This window comes from Bubalus kerabau, chromosome 2, assembly GCF_029407905.1.
Source record: "Bubalus kerabau isolate K-KA32 ecotype Philippines breed swamp buffalo chromosome 2, PCC_UOA_SB_1v2, whole genome shotgun sequence".
Taxonomy (NCBI): domain Eukaryota; kingdom Metazoa; phylum Chordata; class Mammalia; order Artiodactyla; family Bovidae; genus Bubalus; species Bubalus kerabau.
The window spans coordinates 84,619,291-84,636,158 of NC_073625.1; the positions used below are offsets into that span (position 1 = coordinate 84,619,291).

At 37.9% G+C, this 16,868-nt stretch overlaps 1 protein-coding gene across 1 annotated transcript in view; it reads right to left on the minus strand.

Annotated features, from left to right (window-relative positions):
• The window catches only part of PROS1 (protein S), a 62,077-nt gene that overhangs the window by 17,374 nt on the left and 27,835 nt on the right, over nucleotides 1-16,868 (minus strand). The window contains exons 7-10 of the mRNA XM_055567858.1: nucleotides 10,655-10,780; nucleotides 7,150-7,271; nucleotides 4,143-4,258; nucleotides 247-436 (exon numbers count right to left, since the gene is read on the minus strand). Of these exons, the coding sequence (XP_055423833.1) occupies nucleotides 247-436; nucleotides 4,143-4,258; nucleotides 7,150-7,271; nucleotides 10,655-10,780 (554 nt within the window). The remainder of the gene's footprint in view (nucleotides 1-246; nucleotides 437-4,142; nucleotides 4,259-7,149; nucleotides 7,272-10,654; nucleotides 10,781-16,868) is intronic.

Genomic DNA, 16,868 nt, shown 5'->3' on the forward strand with positions numbered 1-16,868 from the left:
ACAAAATAGTTGTTTTTAACAAAGCTAATAACTGAAAACAACTTCAGTTATGGGAAATCCATACTGTTGAGAGAGAATAACTTCTCAGACCATTTCAGGTATTTACAGTGTGTAGAATACACTTCACACAACATCAGATAAACCCAAACTTATTTTGGTTTGGTATCACTATTAAAGTAATGATTAATGATTTTATACAAACTGCATCAGAATGGAATGATTCTTTATGAGTTCTGCAAAACGTACCATATGCCATAAACCATCATTAATAACTTTGCCTCCAGTTGTCATTTTGGTTGTCTTTTCATTCTTAAACTGAATTTCAATCTTTCCCTCACGAAGCGCAATCAGGAACCAAGCTGAGTGATCAGAAGATTCTGCATACAGGATAACACCTTCTGAATCATATGTCCGGAAATCAAATTCAGCTGAAAATCTGAACAATGGACAAAGAGAGAGCCTGAATAGTGAGAAATATTGAAGATCATGTTTTTCTTTTACTCTTGAACTGGCAAATAGCAGTATATTGAAAGAGACAACTCTTTCACTAGAAAAAATAAAAAAGGGCAGGATTAAGCTCTTCTTGTGTTATCTCTGGCTCCATGTGTACTTAAAATCAAGCTGTTTTACTTTCTTGCTTATTCGTGGAAACTTTTTTCCAAATGAGCATATGCTTTGATAAATTTTTCATCTTTTGGCATTTGTTTTGAACACTCTTTTAAATGCTGGAATACACATGTACAAATATTGGGCATATTGTCTCAGAGCCTTTTATATACTATATAATCTAACATGAAGATTCTTTTTTTTTCTTCTGTATGGCCTGGCGTGCTGCGATTCATGGGGTCGCAAAGAGTCGGACATGACTGAACGACTGATCTGATCTGATCCATATATGATAAAAAAAGATGTTTAATCCATGATTGGTTCATCCATCAAAGAGCAAATTTTCCCTATGATTTCATATATGTCAGGAAGGAATCACTCACAGAGATATACAAGATAGTATCTGAATGATTTCTAACATAATTAAGTCTTCATGTGTGGTAAAGGAAGGTAAAATCAAAAACTTTTAAATGTATCTGTTAGTTTAATTTTAAAAGCTCTCCAAAACTCTAATTGCACAAATCACTATACTGGAATACACAGAAGGAGAGTTTAAAAGATATAGCCATGTGTTTGAGGCAATCTGAGAAACGCTGGACTGGAAGAAACACAAGCTGGAATCAAGATTGCTGGGAGAAATATCAATAACCTCAGATATGCAGATGACACCACCCTTATGGCAGAAAGTGAAGAGGAACTCAAAAGCCTCTTGATGAAAGTGAAAGTGGAGAGTGAAAAAGTTGGCTTAAAGCTCAACATTCAGAAAACGAAGATCATGGCATCCGGTCCCACCACTTCATGGGAAATAGATGGGAAAACAGTGGAAACAGTGTCAGACTTTATTTTGGGGGGCTCCAAAATCACTGCAGATGGTGACTGCAGCCATGAAATTAAAAGACGCTTACTCCTTGGAAGGAAAGTTATGACCAACCTAGATAGCATATTCAAAAGCAGAGACATTACTTTGCCAACAAAGGTCCATCTAGTCAAGGCTATGGTTTTTCCTGTGGTCATGTATGGATGTGAGAGTTGGACTGTGAAGAAGGCTGAGCGCTGAGGAATTGATGCTTTTGAACTGTGGTGTTGGAGAAGACTCTTGAGGGTCCCTTGGACTGCAAGGAGATCCAACCAGTCCATTCTGAAGGAGATCAGCCCTGGGATTTCTTTGGAAGGAATGATGCTGAAGCTGAAACTCCAGTACTCTGGCCACCTCATGCGAAGAGTTGACTCATTGGAAAAGACTCTGATGCTGGGAGGGATTGGGGGCAGGAGGAGAAGGGGACGACAGAGGATGAGATGGCTGGATGGCATCACTGACTCGATGGACGTGAGTCTGAGTGAACTCCGGGAGTTGGTGATGGACAGGGAGGCCTGGCGTGCTGCGATTCATGGGGTTGCAAAGAGTCGGACACGACTGAGCGACTGAACTGAACTGAACTGAGCTCTGACAATGCCTGCTGCTATTAAGACATTGAACATAGATATAGCTACTACAGGGAAGGATAAAAATCTTAAGAATGCTGGACTGAAAAATAACATATATCAATTCATGGCCTTACGATACTTTAATGAAAATCAGCATTAAAGTTTCCAAGGGACCAGTAAAGCAAAGTGACTGAAAAAAGGTAAACAGGAAACAGGAAAAATAGTTGTATAACTACCAGTCATCTGAGTTAAGTTAAAATAAAGGTAATTTAAATTAAAAAATTAAGATTTCAGATAATTATCAAATATGGCAAGAAAGAATCCCAGACTCTTTCCTTTTCTGTATACAATAGTAATAGTAACAGAGGCATCATTTGTAACGGGCACAAACCTACCTCAAATAGAACAAAGAAAAAGTGATAGAATGAACTTTCTAGCCTTGAGAATTCCAAGGAAATATTATAAAGAGGTAAACGTGGAGTAAAGCTTGTTGGGTAGATCACAATATACTAGGAATTTAAGGAACTCCAATTATATTTAAAAAGAACCATTTTGCTCTGAGTAAGGACTTCTATTCTCTTTCATATTCATCACATTTTGCTGATGTGAAGCATATATTATCTTGCCAAAACCTGAATCTGTGTATGGTCAGGATCTTCTAGAAGTTGATCCTATTATGGAGATAATTTCCTTCTCTTTGTAAAAACATGCTAAACCAGTAATTCAAAGAGTTGTGTTCTGCATATTTTCTGTCTGGAATACATCAGCATACTGATTCAGTACATTGGGGAACAATTCATTCTCTTTCAGAAGTATTGTAGAGTGAAAAAAGTGAACTTGTTAACTTTGGGGCAGCATAAGTATTTGATCCTGGGAAACAGAGTTGAAGAAATTTGCGAAAAAAGAAGCAAAAAGCATTAGCTGTTCTTTGTGTCTTTTATACAGGTGGCAGCTTATAAAAGTTCATCAAGCTGTATATGTAAGATATATGTATATTACATGTATATATTTCTCTGTGTGTATATGTGTGTGTATATACAAACACATATAATACCTCAATAAAAAGTTTAAACTAAATAATAAATACTGAAAGAAAACAATTGTTTGACCAATTTTATCTGATGTTACAGCCCAAGCTTTTGTGAACGGTGAGAAATGAATACCTCTGAAAGCGTCTGAGATAATTAATTCTTCTCTCTCATAATTATTCTCATAGCAAGGAAAGGCTGTCTCCAATCTATATCACTAGAAGATATTCTTTGCTCTCAGATGTTAAAGGGGAAAACCACATTTTGGGGGAAATTAGAGTGCTAAAAGGGCACAATTATATCAGTGAATAAATTTCAGTGTTCCTTAATAATAAAATTTCTATGAATTGAGTTGAATTATTTAATGAGTATTCACTCATATATCTAATGGATTAAATTCTAAATATACATGCTTATCTAATTAAAATATTTTAAAATTTGGATTCTATAATCAGTCTCAAATGTTTCCTTTCCATTATTCCAACAAAATTCCAATTTTTTTCCCCTAGTTCCAACAATGTATGGCTCTGAGAAAATTTGATAAAGTAGCATCATGACTCAAAAACAGAAGCAATTACTCACTCTCCAAAGTCAACCCAACTACAGGAAGAGGAGATAAAGTACTCAGTCAACTAAAATCATGTGACACATTTCTTTAATATACTACTTCAGCAATCTTATCATAGTTTCCTTAATAATTATGAATATAATTATATTCTAAAAGCAGTTTCTTGAATTATTCCCATTACTTAGAAAGCATAAAAAAGAATGAAAATTTCACAAATACATTAAATCCTCTTTTCCAGCTTCTTAAAAATATGTATTCATTAGAATAGGAAGAACTCTGGCTTCAGGTAAAATGATCACTAGGGAAGATCAGCCTAGAACAACCCCAAATGATTCAAGCGTGAAAAATATATGTGAAGGAAAAAAAGAAATTTAGGGTGCCCAATATCATCTGATTGATAATGAACCTAAATTATATGATTGTTAATAAAATTCCATGGATTTAAAACCTTTCAGTGACTCCTTTCTGTCCTGACCTGCCTATTTCTATAATTATCACTGACATTGGTACCTCACCTGGTAGTTTCTGGCAAACGAAATTTTAAATACAAAACGACCCCTACAAACTGCTCTGCCAAGTAAAGCAATTCATAATTTTTGTCAAGGTCCAAAGGAAGGCACACTGGAACAGCCTAGAGAAAAGGCAAAAAAATAAGAAAAAGCATTGGTTACTGCTTGGTTGTATGTGTCAGGATATCATGCTTTCTCTGGTTCCTAGTGTTCTTGTCTGGAGAAGGCAATGGCAACCCACTCCAGTACTCTTGCCTGGAAAATCCCACGGAAGGGGGAACCTGGTAGGCTGCAGTCCATGGGGTCGCTAGGAGTTGGACACGACTGAGCGACTTCACTTTCACTTTTCACTTTCATGAATTGGAGAAGGAAATGGCAACCCACTCCAGTGTTCTTGCCTGGAGAATCCCAGGGACGGGGGAGCCTGGTGGGCTGCCGTCTATGCGGTCGGTCGCACAGAGTCAGACACGACTGAAGCGACTTAGCAGAAGCAGCAGCAGCAGTGTTCTTGTCAAACATATCCTCTCTGATACAATAAAATAAATGCAGAATACCCACGGTAATAACAAAGCAATATCTTTTACTTCCTTGTATAGTCCATCAGTGTAATCTCCAAGAATGCATACTAAGTCACCTCAGTCATGTCTGATTCTTTCTGACCCTATGGACTGTAGCCCGCCAGCCTCCTCTGTCCATGGGATTCTCCAGGTAAGAATACTGGAGTGGGTTGCCATGCCCTCCTCCAGGAGATTTTCCTGACCCAGGGATCAAACCTGTGTCTCCTGCGGGCTCCTGCATGGCAGGTGGATTCCCTACCACTGAGCCAGTTTTATTTATTTGTACCTAGCTTATTTGTTTTTCTTTGGAGTACCATTGCTTTACAATGTTGTGTTAGTTTCTGCTGTAAAATAGAGTGAATAAGCTATGATGTTGTTAGTCGCTCAGTCGCATTTGACTCTTTGTGACCCCATGGACTGTAGCTCACCAGGCTCCTCTGCCCATGGAATTCTCCAGGCAAGAATCCTGGAGTGGGTTGCCATGCCCTTCTCCAGGGGATCTTCCCCACCCAGGGAGTGAACTCAAGTCTCCTGCATTGCAGGCATCTTCTTTATAGCAGAATAAGCTATATCTATACATAAATCTCCTCCCTCTTGAGCCTCCCTCCCACGCACCCTCCATTTGTTTTAAAGTCTTATTAAGCCAAATTTTTTCTGAGCAAAAGTGTGCTCTCTATATATCAAAGGAAATGCTGAAAAACCTGAACAGGATAAATATAAAGTAAGAGATCATCATAATCTTCAAGGAATTTACCAAAAAAAAAAAAATTTAGAGTCAGAGGATTTACTATCAGGGCTTCCCAGGTGGCTCTGGTGGTAAAGAACCCATCTGTCAGTGCAGGAGACATAAAGGACGAAGGTTCGATCCTTGGGTCAGGAAGATCCCCTGGAGGAGGGCATGGCAACCCACTCCAGCATTCTTGCCTGGAGAATCCCATAGATAGAGGTGCCTGGCAGGCTACAGCCCACAGGGTCACAAAGAGCCAGGCATTACTGAAGTGACTTAGCACACATGAATGAACTATTATTAGGGTTTTTTTTTTTTTTTTTCTTTTAAGAGTAAAAACAAACATTTAAACGTAAAGTTTTTTAAGGAGAAGTTCTTGGGCATATTTCTAGGGATATTCTGGGGAGAACGGTGCAAACAGCACTGTATTAAATCTAGGTCCTAAAATAATATCTCATTTCCTCTTAGAACTTCAGTAAATCTATTCCAAGGAGGATGGCAATGTGTAACTACAAAAAATACTGAAATAATAGGATATCAAATTACAAAATAGACATGTACATAATACATTTCAATGAAGCACTAACAGAGTTACTACATATACCAACTAGCTTTCCTTACCTTCCTTTACCAAATAGGTAGCATAATATGAAATGTTGACATTTTTAAAACACATACAGCTTCTCTTGGTAGCAGATAGAGAGTACGTGTAAATCAATGACTATTAAATAATCAGTTAAGGGTATTTCTTTTTTTTAATGTCTACTTCATAAGCATGACATTTCACTTTCACTTTTAAAAATTAAAAGAGATTCATGAATTGGACTAAATATCACTAATGTGATCCTTACTTAGGGGGAAAAAAAAAGAGCTTAAAATTTCTTCAGTGGAAGAAATATTAGAACCTACCCCGCAACATTCAATTTCTGGATCAATTATGAATTGAATTTGAGTAACCTAGAAGTTGGAGAGATAATAACAAAATTGACCCCTCTGAATTTCGATATACTTAAACCTCAACTAAATCCTACTCTGACAAAATTGTTTCCACCTGAGATTTTATGCACACTCTTGCAAGTACTAACATGTCTAAGCCATGATCAAACTTGTCAGAGTGTGATAAACAAAAGTAGACACTGAAAAGTGTTTCCACTGAAATTTCTATGGAAGATTTTTTCTCACAAAGAGAAGTGTAACCCTTAGCTTTTTATAGTTTTTTAAGTAAACATACACATTGCATTTTATAAAAGTACAGGCTATACAGATGAGCACTCTCTGAACTGTGGCCCTGCAGCTTTTTCTTAATCCAGTCACTAATTATCCACATGCATGCTATATCGCTTCAGTTGTGCCCAACTCTTTGTCACCCACTGTGGACTGCAGCCCATCAGTATCCGCTGTCCCTGGGATTCTCCAGGCAAGAATACTGGAGTGGATTGCCATGCCCTCCTCCAGGGGATCTTCCTGACCAAGGGAATGAGCCTGCATCTCTTATGTCTCCTGTTTCTGCAGGCAGGTTCTTTACCACTAGCACCACCTGGGAAGTCCCTCACAATGTTTACCAAATTACGTGGTCAAAATTAGTATATAGATTGTGACTCATAGCCTGTTTTGAACTATAGCAACTATAGTAGAAATCTGTCTTCTTATTTACCTCAACTATGTGGAAATAAGTAACTGGATCTCAATTTTAAAAAGGGATGCGAAGGTTAGTATTGCAAAGTGTTACCTCACAGCTCTTCTGATCTTGGGCAAGTTTAAATCCTTTCTTTCCGTCACAGTAACAAGAGTAACCTCCAGGGTAATTGACACAAAGTTGAGCACACAAGTTCTCAGCGCATTCATCCACATCTGGGGGAAAAGAGAAAATAAATTTTAATGTCTCCTAAATGTCCAACCCAACAGAAGAAGGACTATTCTGATTTTAGTATAAGATACTCAGTGATAATAAATCCTTAGTGAAAGAAATTCTTTGACATCAAATCACCTTTATACACTTGCCACAGAAATTTAAATGAGTCACAAATATAGTTTCAATTTGTTTATATACCTGAATCAACAAATTTAATGATTAACTTTCAGTAATTAATAATTAATAAAGATATAACAACTATGCCAATTTTCTGATTTTGAAGGAAAAAACAAGAATCTCAATGTAACTGTCGAATCTGATCATATAAATTCCATTGACACTTTCTTCTTAACTCTTTGCTTTGAAGAAAAGAAAAGGAAGAGGAAAAGAAGGAGTGGAGGTGAGGACAGGAAGACAAGGAAGGGAAGGGAAGAAAAGATCCCTTTTAAATGAAGGTTAATGTGATTCACAGAGACAGAATCCACCTGCCAAGCCAGAGATGTGGGTTCAGTTCCTGAGTCTGGAGGATCCCCTGGAGAAGGAAATGGCAACTTACTCCAGTATTCTTGTCTGGGAAATCCCATGGACAGGGGACCCTGGTTGGCTATAGTCCATGGAGTCACAAAAGAGCTGGATGCAACTTAGCAACTAAACAACAATGTAGTTGGAGATTAAATGACTATATCAAGAAAATATCACTTTCCATAATGCAATGATTTATGGTGGCAATAAATTTAAGGGCATACATTTATTTCTTAACTTATCAAATATATAAAAAAACAAAAAATATCACTGTGCTACTACCTCCCATTTCGTGAAATCTTCTCTATGGTCCCTGTCCCAATCCATACTTTAAGAAAATCATTCTTGAAAAGTTGTAATAAGATGCTTCAGCTTAGATACACTTTAGAAATATGTAAGATCCTTGAACTTTTAGATGAATATACCCTGTGATCTTTGAAAATTCCAAAACTCAAACACTGCTATAGCATAGTTTCCCCTTAAAATGAGAACCCCTTTGAATGTCTTAAAATAGAACCCCAAAATTAGTGAGCCCTCAATACTATTGAAATTGAATAGCATGACTAAAGTAATAAAATATTGTATAAATGTATGTCACATCTATTTCTGCTTTATTGACTATGCCAAAGACTTTGACTGTGTGGATCACAATAAACTGTGGAAAATTCTGAAAGAGATGGGAATACCAGACCACCTGACCTGCCTCTTGAGAAATCTGTATGCAGGTCAGGAAGCAACAGTTAGAAATGGACATGGAACAACACACTGGTTCCAAATAGGAAAAGGAGTACGTCAAGAATGTTTATTGCCACCCTGATTATTTAACTTATATGCACAGTACATTATGAGAAATGCTGGGCTGGATGAAATACAAGCTGGAATCAAGATTGCCAAGAAAAATATCAATAACCTCAGATATGCAGATGACACCAACCTTATGGCAGAAAGTGAAGAACTAAAGAGCCTCTTGATCAAAGTGAAAGAGGACAGTGAAAAAGCTGGCTTAAAGCTCAACATTCAGAAAACTAAGATCATGGCATCTGGTCCCATCACTTCATGGCAACTAGATGGGGAAACGTGGAAACAGTGGCAAACTTTATTTTGGGGGGCTCCAAAAAATCACTGCAGATGGTGACGGCAGCCATGAAATTGAAAGACGCTTACTCCTTGGCAGGAAAGGTATGACCAACCTAGATAGCATATTAAAAAGCAGAGACATTACTTTGTCAACAAAGGTCTGTCTAGTCAAGGCTATGGTTTTTCCAGTGGTCATGTATGGATGTGAGAGTTGGACTGTGAAGAAAGCTGAGTGCCAAAGAATTGATGCTTTTGAACTGTGGTGTTGGAGAAGACTTTTGAGAGTTCCTTGGACTGCAAGGACATCCAACCGGTCCATCTTAAAGGAGATCAGTCCTGGGTGTTCTTTGGAAGGACTGATGTTGAAGCTGAAACTCCAATACTTTGGCCACCTCATGACAATTTGTAGTTATTCAACATATACAATGAATATAACTACAATACAATACAATGTGATGAAGTTGGCTAATAATAAATCTGCAAATGCTTAGGGCTGACCATGGTAATTTCTATCTGGAAGGGTGGGAGAGTAGAAATGATGTGTGGGAGGAGATATTGTTTATTGAGTACGTGAGGATATAAGACATCAAAATCTCAAAAGGAGTATAAATAGTTGAAAAAATCTATTCTAAGACTATTATCAATTTAAGCAAATTCACAGAGAGATAAGTAGGGTTTGGAGGTTGTTAGTGATTGGGAAAGGGAGGAGGGGGAATTTATTGCTTGACAGCTACAGAGTTCTGTTTGGAAAAATTTTGGAACAGATAATGGTAATGGCTGCATAACTGTGACTGTAATTAATATCACTGAATTGTACACTTAAAATTACTATTAATTTGATTAGTTTTAGTTATGATATTGGGCTTCCCTGGTGGTAAAGAATCCACCTGCAATGGGGGAGACCAGGGTTCGATCCATGGGTTGGGAATGTTCCCTGGAGAAGGGAAAGGATACCCACTTCAGTATTCTGGCCTGGAGAATTCCATGGGCCGTATAGTCCATGGGGTTGCAAAGAGTCTGACATGACTGAGAAATTTTCACTTTCACTTTCAGTCATGATATTAAACTCACTTTAAAATTTTTAAAAAAATCAGAGGAGGATGTGAGATAATTTGTACATATCCATGATTAAAAAAAAAATAACCCTATGACACATCTAAGCTACCTGGGCAGCAGCACTGGAGTGAAATGAAATAATCACAAGCTTCAAGGAGCTCTCCCAAATCCAGACATCACTAATCACTGCTTCTTATGGTTTTAGAGCTTGGCTCTCATCTGGTTATGATGAGATTTTCTTTTTACATACATTTAATTATAATGGAATTAGATCATTTACTATTTTACAATAAAATGACACACTTAAACACACAGAGAAAATCACTGAAAAGCCTGGCATAAAACCAAACATTTCTAACCACCTTGTTTTAAACTTGTCTTCCTTTCTGTGTGTGTGTGTGTGTGTGTGTGTGTGTGTGTGTGTTTCCTTTCAGTTTCTTTTTATTTTTGAATATTATGTGTTTCTTTTGCTTCTATCATATATGGGAGGTCTGCAATTCAAATACAGCTTAGAGGGCCATCAGATTGCACAGCACTGAAGATCATGCATGGGTCCATACTTTTAATCTGGAAGGAAGTCATCACTACCCCACTGATCAAATTATAGCATGGATTTTACCAGCTGAGAACATCTGATTACTGATATCAAGGAGAACCAATGCTTCTCATTTCAAATCAGGGTGCCAACTCACCCCCTCCACCACCAATAATACCAACAGAACTTTACCGTCACAAGACTTTGATACGGGATTGTATTTGTAGCCTTCAGCACATTCACATTCAAAGTCTCCTGGGATGTTCTTGCACACAGCTGTGCCACAAATGCTTGGCTTTAAAACGCATTCATCCACATCTACAAATGAAACAAGTGTATTAAAAAAATTTTTTTCCATACCATTAGACACTAGCAAAGAACACTTGATTTGTGTTTCCTGGTTCTAGTTTCATATATCTAAGACAACAAAGTGGACTGGAAATAGCAAAATATTAAATCTATCATCACATTTTAGTTCAGTTAATACAGTTTCTTTCCACAAATGCATAGGGAGTTTGATTGGTGTCTGCTATTTCCTTGTAATCACGTAAAAGAAAAAAAAGGCTTTAGTTATTTTCTTATCTACCAGGTTACAGTATGAAAATAAATTGAAGAGACTCATCATATTCTTAACATATATTCCTAAACACATGTTTCTGAAATACAGTCTTAAAAGCTTATCTACACTGAAAAAAAAAAAAGCTTACTTACTCTGTATTATCACAAATATAAAAAATGGGATAAAAATGAGATAGCTCATCACTCTTACACCTTTCCTTTGGAAATGGACAATAGCTAAATCTGCATACTACTATTACGGCGTAAATTATTCAAGTGATTCAAATTTAAAATGGGATTGGGTAAGGTCTTAAACTATTTATGAAGCCACAGCTAATCCAGGATAAATTTTAACATTAAATTAATATTTCAGAAATTTCAAATTGCAACTAGTTACTGAATAAGTGCCTGTGAAAAAAACAAGTGATAGAAATAGTTCAATAGTGATATAATTATTATAGTGAAATTTTCTCATCTGTAAAGAAAGCTGAGCACTGAAGAATTGATGCTTTTGAACTGCAGTGTTGGAGAAGACTTGAGAGTCTCTTGGACAGCAAGGAGATCCAACCAGTCCATCCTAAAGGATATCAGTCCTGAATATTCATTGGAAGGACTGATGCTGAAGCTGAAACTCCAATACTTTGGCCACCCTGATTTGAAAAACTGACTCATTTGAAAAGACCCTGAAGCTGGGAAAGATTGAAGGTGAGAGGAGAAGGGGACGACAGAGGAGGAGATGGTTGTGGGGCATCACCGACTCAATGGACATGAGTTTGAGCAAACTCTGGGAGCTGGTGATTGACAGGGAGGCCTGGCGTGCTGCAGTCCACGGGGTAGCAAAGAGTTGGACAGGACTGAGTGACTGAACGAACTTTCTCATCTGTACTCTCTGAGGAAAGACAAGCTCAGAATAAAATCTAGATTTTCTACTCTAAAAAGCTGATAGTTTAATTTTTCCAAAAATTGGCCAAATTTTCAGACATTTCTCTATTTAAAATAACCTGCACACACAAAAAAATTAAATAAATAACCTGCACAAAAAAAAATGAATCAATTTACTGTGGCAAGTAAATTTTCCTGTATCTTGCTTGTATCAATGTCAATATTCTGTATGTTATGAGGTACTATAGTTTTGCAAGTATTCTTGTCTGGGGAAATTGGGTAAAGGGTACATGGGATGTCTTTTATTACTCCTTACAACCGCATGTGAATCTATAATTACTTCAAAAAATACTTAATTTTTAAAAAAGAGCTATAAAATCCATATTTTCAACAGGATGTAAAAACATGACTAAATTTATTTGATTTGAGGCATATTACAAGAACTCCTTTAAATTATATGAGTGTGGGTTATAGTATATATATTTTATGACTCTACACTGACTTCTAATGTCTGATGAAAAGTTTTATTCTTGCATTTTTGGAAATTTACTGGCAACTTAATCCCAACCAAATTCACATTTTAAGTAAAGGCCCTGTTGTAACAATTGTATATATATTCTTCTACTAATTTTGTACTTTATTGCTTATGCATTGTGAACAAAACACTATGTAAATGAACCATACAAAAACATATGTACTGATCAACAGAGACACTCATTTCTAAGAGAACTTTTGGTTAATGTGTATTAACTCAATGGCTAAGGATTAAATTGCTCTTAATTAAATGTAAATCATAAATTCTTTAGCAGCACAAATTCTTTCAAGTATTTAGATGTTCAAGTACAAATGGGTATTATTTGCTTATGGAATGCACATGGTATCCTTTCATTATGATGATTTTCTGTAACTAGTGTTCTAATGATACTGGTATTCTAATTATCTACCCTCAAACACCTCCAAATAGGCAAACAAGAAAGATATATAATCTAAAACTGTATAATTGCTGATAAGAAATTGTAAGTTTATGCAGTTCACCCTAAAGTCACTTAACTACACTTTAACTGATATCATAGTAAATGACAGAATGATCTTGGTTCATTTCCAAGGCAAACCATTCAAATCACAGTAATCCAGGTCTATGCTCCAACCACTAATACTGAAGTAGATGAAGTTGAACAGTTCTATGAAGACCTACAAGACCTTTTAGAACTAACAGCAAAAAAAAAAAAAATATGTCCTTTTCATCATAGTGGACAAGAATGCAAAAGTAGGAAGTCAAGCGATATCTGGAGTAACAGGCAAGTATGGCCTTGAGCACAAAATGAATCAGTGCAAAAGTTAACAGAGGTTTACCAAGAGAACTCACTGGTAATAGCAAACACCCTTTGCCAACAACCCAAGAGACGACTCTACAGGTGGACATAACCAGAAGGTCAATACAAAAATCAGACTGGTCATATTCTTTGCAGCTGAAGATGAAGAAGCTCTATACGGTCAGCAAAAACAAGGCCAGCAAATGACCATGAACTCCTTATTGCAAAATTCAGACTTAAATTGAAAAAAGTAGGGAAAACCCCATGGCCATTCAGGTATGGCCTAAATCAAATTCCATTTGATTATACAGTGGAAGTGACAAATAGATTCAAGGGATTAGATTTGATAGACAGAGTGCCTGAAGTACTATGGATGGAGGTTTGTAACACTATACAGGATGTAGTGATCAAAAGCATCCTCAAGAAAAAGAAAGGCAAAAAGACAAAATGGTTGTCTGAGGAGGCCTTACAAGTAGCTGAGCAAAGAAGAGAAGTGAAAGGAAAAGGAAAAAAGGAAAAATATACCTATCTGATTGCAGAGCTCCAAAGAATAGCAAGGAGAGATTTTTAAAAAAGCCTTCTTAAGTGAACAATTTAAAGAAATAGAGGAAAACAATAGAATGGGAAAGACAAGAGATCTCTTCAAGAAAATTAGAGATACCTTGGGAATATTTCATGCAAAGATGGGCACAATAAAGGACAGAAACAGTATGGACCTAACAAAAGCAAAATATATTAAGAAGAGGTGGCAAGAATACACAGAAGAACTGTACAAGAAAGGTCTTAATTACCAGGATAACCATGATAGGGTGATCAACTCACCTAGAGCCAGGCATCTGGGACAGTGAAGTCAAGTGGGCCTTGGGAAGCATTACTACGAACAAAGCTAGTGGAGGTGATGGAACTCCGGCTGAGCTATTTCAAATCCTAAAAGATGATGCTGTGAAAGTGCTGCACTCAATATGCCAGCAAATTTGGGAAACTTGGCAGTGGCCATAGGATTGGAAAAGGTTAGCTTTCATTTCATCCCCAAAAAGGGAAATGCCAAAGAATGTTCAAACTGTACACAACTGCACTCATTGTACTTGCTAGCGAGGTAATGCTCAAAATCCTTCAAGCTAGGCTCCAACAGAATATGAACTGAGAACTTCCAGATGTACAAGCTGGATTTAGAAAAGGCAGAAGAACCAGAGGGCTTCCCTTGTAGCTCAGTTGATAAAGAATCTGCCTACAATGCAGGAGACCTGGGTTCAATCCCTGGGTCGGACGACCCCATGGAGGAGGAAATGGCAGCTCACTCCAGTTTTCTTGAATGGCAGCTCACTCCAGTTTTCTTGCCTGGAGAATCCTATAGACAGAAGAGCCTGGTGGGTTACAGTCCATGTGTTGGGGTCCTTTAATGGACTAGGACCTGGCGGTCCGGAGCTGACGATAAGAAAGTGAAAGAGAGAGCCGGAGGGAGAGAGAGAAAGAAAGACAGACAGACACGGGGATCCAAGCTCTGATGGAGCAAAGGTGCTTTAATGATCTTTCTGTGAGTATATATAGGCTGTTGTACAAGAAATTTCTTTTGACAATGATAAAGATCAGAAAACTGAGAGGGTAACAGGCAGGAAGGCCAGGGGTCTCCAAAAAGAGGAAATAGCCTGCAAGTGTTAGACATTTTTATCTCTCTTAAGCAGCAGGAGGAAACAAACTAGCGATTTTTTTCCTTCTCTATACAAATGTAAAAGGAGGTTTCTCTTAAAATACTGTGTTGCCATGACACCTGGTTTCACCTGAAGTTAACTATTCTCAAACTTTGAGATAACCAATGCATTTTTTATGGAAATGTTTGTCTTAAGCTATGCTAATACACTATGCATTTACCCCAAACTCTGTCTTCAAGTGGGTCCTGCCTAATGGCTCAGAACCTACTTGAAAAACCAGTATGTTATACTTAGATATTGTTGCTCTGATCTATGTAAACAAAACTATTTGTATGGTAATCTGTCCTTCTACAAGATTCAAGTTAATCATTTTACGGCCCAGGATGAACCATTTGGTGCCAAGATTATCCCAAAATGCATCTTATGGGTGAGGGGCCTGGTGCCATTCTGAGTTTTAAGACATTCCTTTCTTTCATTAACAGACTGCTAGTGACTATATAACATCCAGCTGAAGACTAGCAGGGGGTACTCTTTTTGCCCTCTTCTGATGCCTATGTCAGAAGATTTCTCTATCTCCTTTATACTTTAATAAAACTTTATTACACAAGCTCTGAGCGATCAAGCCTCGTCTCTGGCCCCGGATTGAATTCTTCTCCTCCGGGGGCCAAGAATCCCGGCATCTTTGCGTGATTCAGCAACAACCTTTCAAAACCAAACCTACAGCAACCGTTACCAAGGGAACAAGGGATTAATAATGGTCACAAGGTCAGGAGACAATCCATATCTTAAGAAAGAGGATCGAGACTAAGCAGTTTTGTCCAAAGGAGAATGTTTACTGAAGGAGATTCAAGCCTGTTTCATCCTATGACCTCAGTCCTGGGAGCAGCGTGCCCCTCCACTGGCTTCTGATAACAGAAACTAATAAGAAACGGAAGATTTATGAGAAACAGCATGTAGGAATCCTCCTGTTAAACATTCCCTGACATCCACGGGGTCACAGAGAGTCGGACACAACTCAGTGACTAAACCACCATTTGGAGGAACCAGAGATCAAGTTGCCAACATCCACTGAATCATAGAAAAAACAAAGGAATTCCAGAAAAACATCTATTTCTGCTTCATTGACTATGCTAAAGCCTTTGACTGTGTGGATCACAACAAACTGTGGAAAATTCTTAAAGAAATGGGAATACCAGATCATCTTAGTTGCCTCTTGAGAAACCTGTATGCAAGTCAAGAAGCAACAATCAGAATCAGACATAGGACAACAGACTGGTTCCAAATTGGGAAAGGAGTACATTAAGGCTATATATTGTCACCCTGCTTACTTAACTTACATGCAGAGTACATCATAGGAAATGCTGGGCTGGATGAAGCTCAAGCTGGATCAAGATAACAGGGGAAAATATCAACCTCAGATATGCAAATGACACCACCCTAATGGCAGAAAGCCAAGAGGAATTAAAGAGTCTCCTGATGAAGGTGGGGCTTCCCTTGTGGCTCTGGTGGTAAAGAATCTGCCTGTGATGCAAGAGACCTGGATTCGATCGCTGGGTTGGGAAGATCCCCTGGAGAAGGGAAAGGCTACCCACTCCAGTATTCTGGCCTGGAGAATTCCTTGTACTGTATAGTCAGTCCATGGGGTCCCAAAGAGTCAGACACGCCTGAGTGATTTTCACTGGGCTTCCCTCATAGCTTTGTCAGTAAAGAATCTGCCTGCAATGCAGGAGACCTGGGTCTGATTCCTGGGTTGGGAAGATCCCCTGGAGAAGGAAATGGCAACCCACTCCAGGATTCCTGCCTAGAGAATCCCATGGACAGAGGAGCCTGGCAGGCTAGAGTCTGTGGGGTCCAAAGAGTTGGACACGAGTTAGTGACTAAACTACTACTACTACTTGATGAAGGTGAAAGAGGAGAGTGAAAAAACCGGCTTAAAACTCAACATTCAAAAAATAAAGATTATGGCATGCATTCCCAACACTCATGGCCAACAGATGGGGAAAC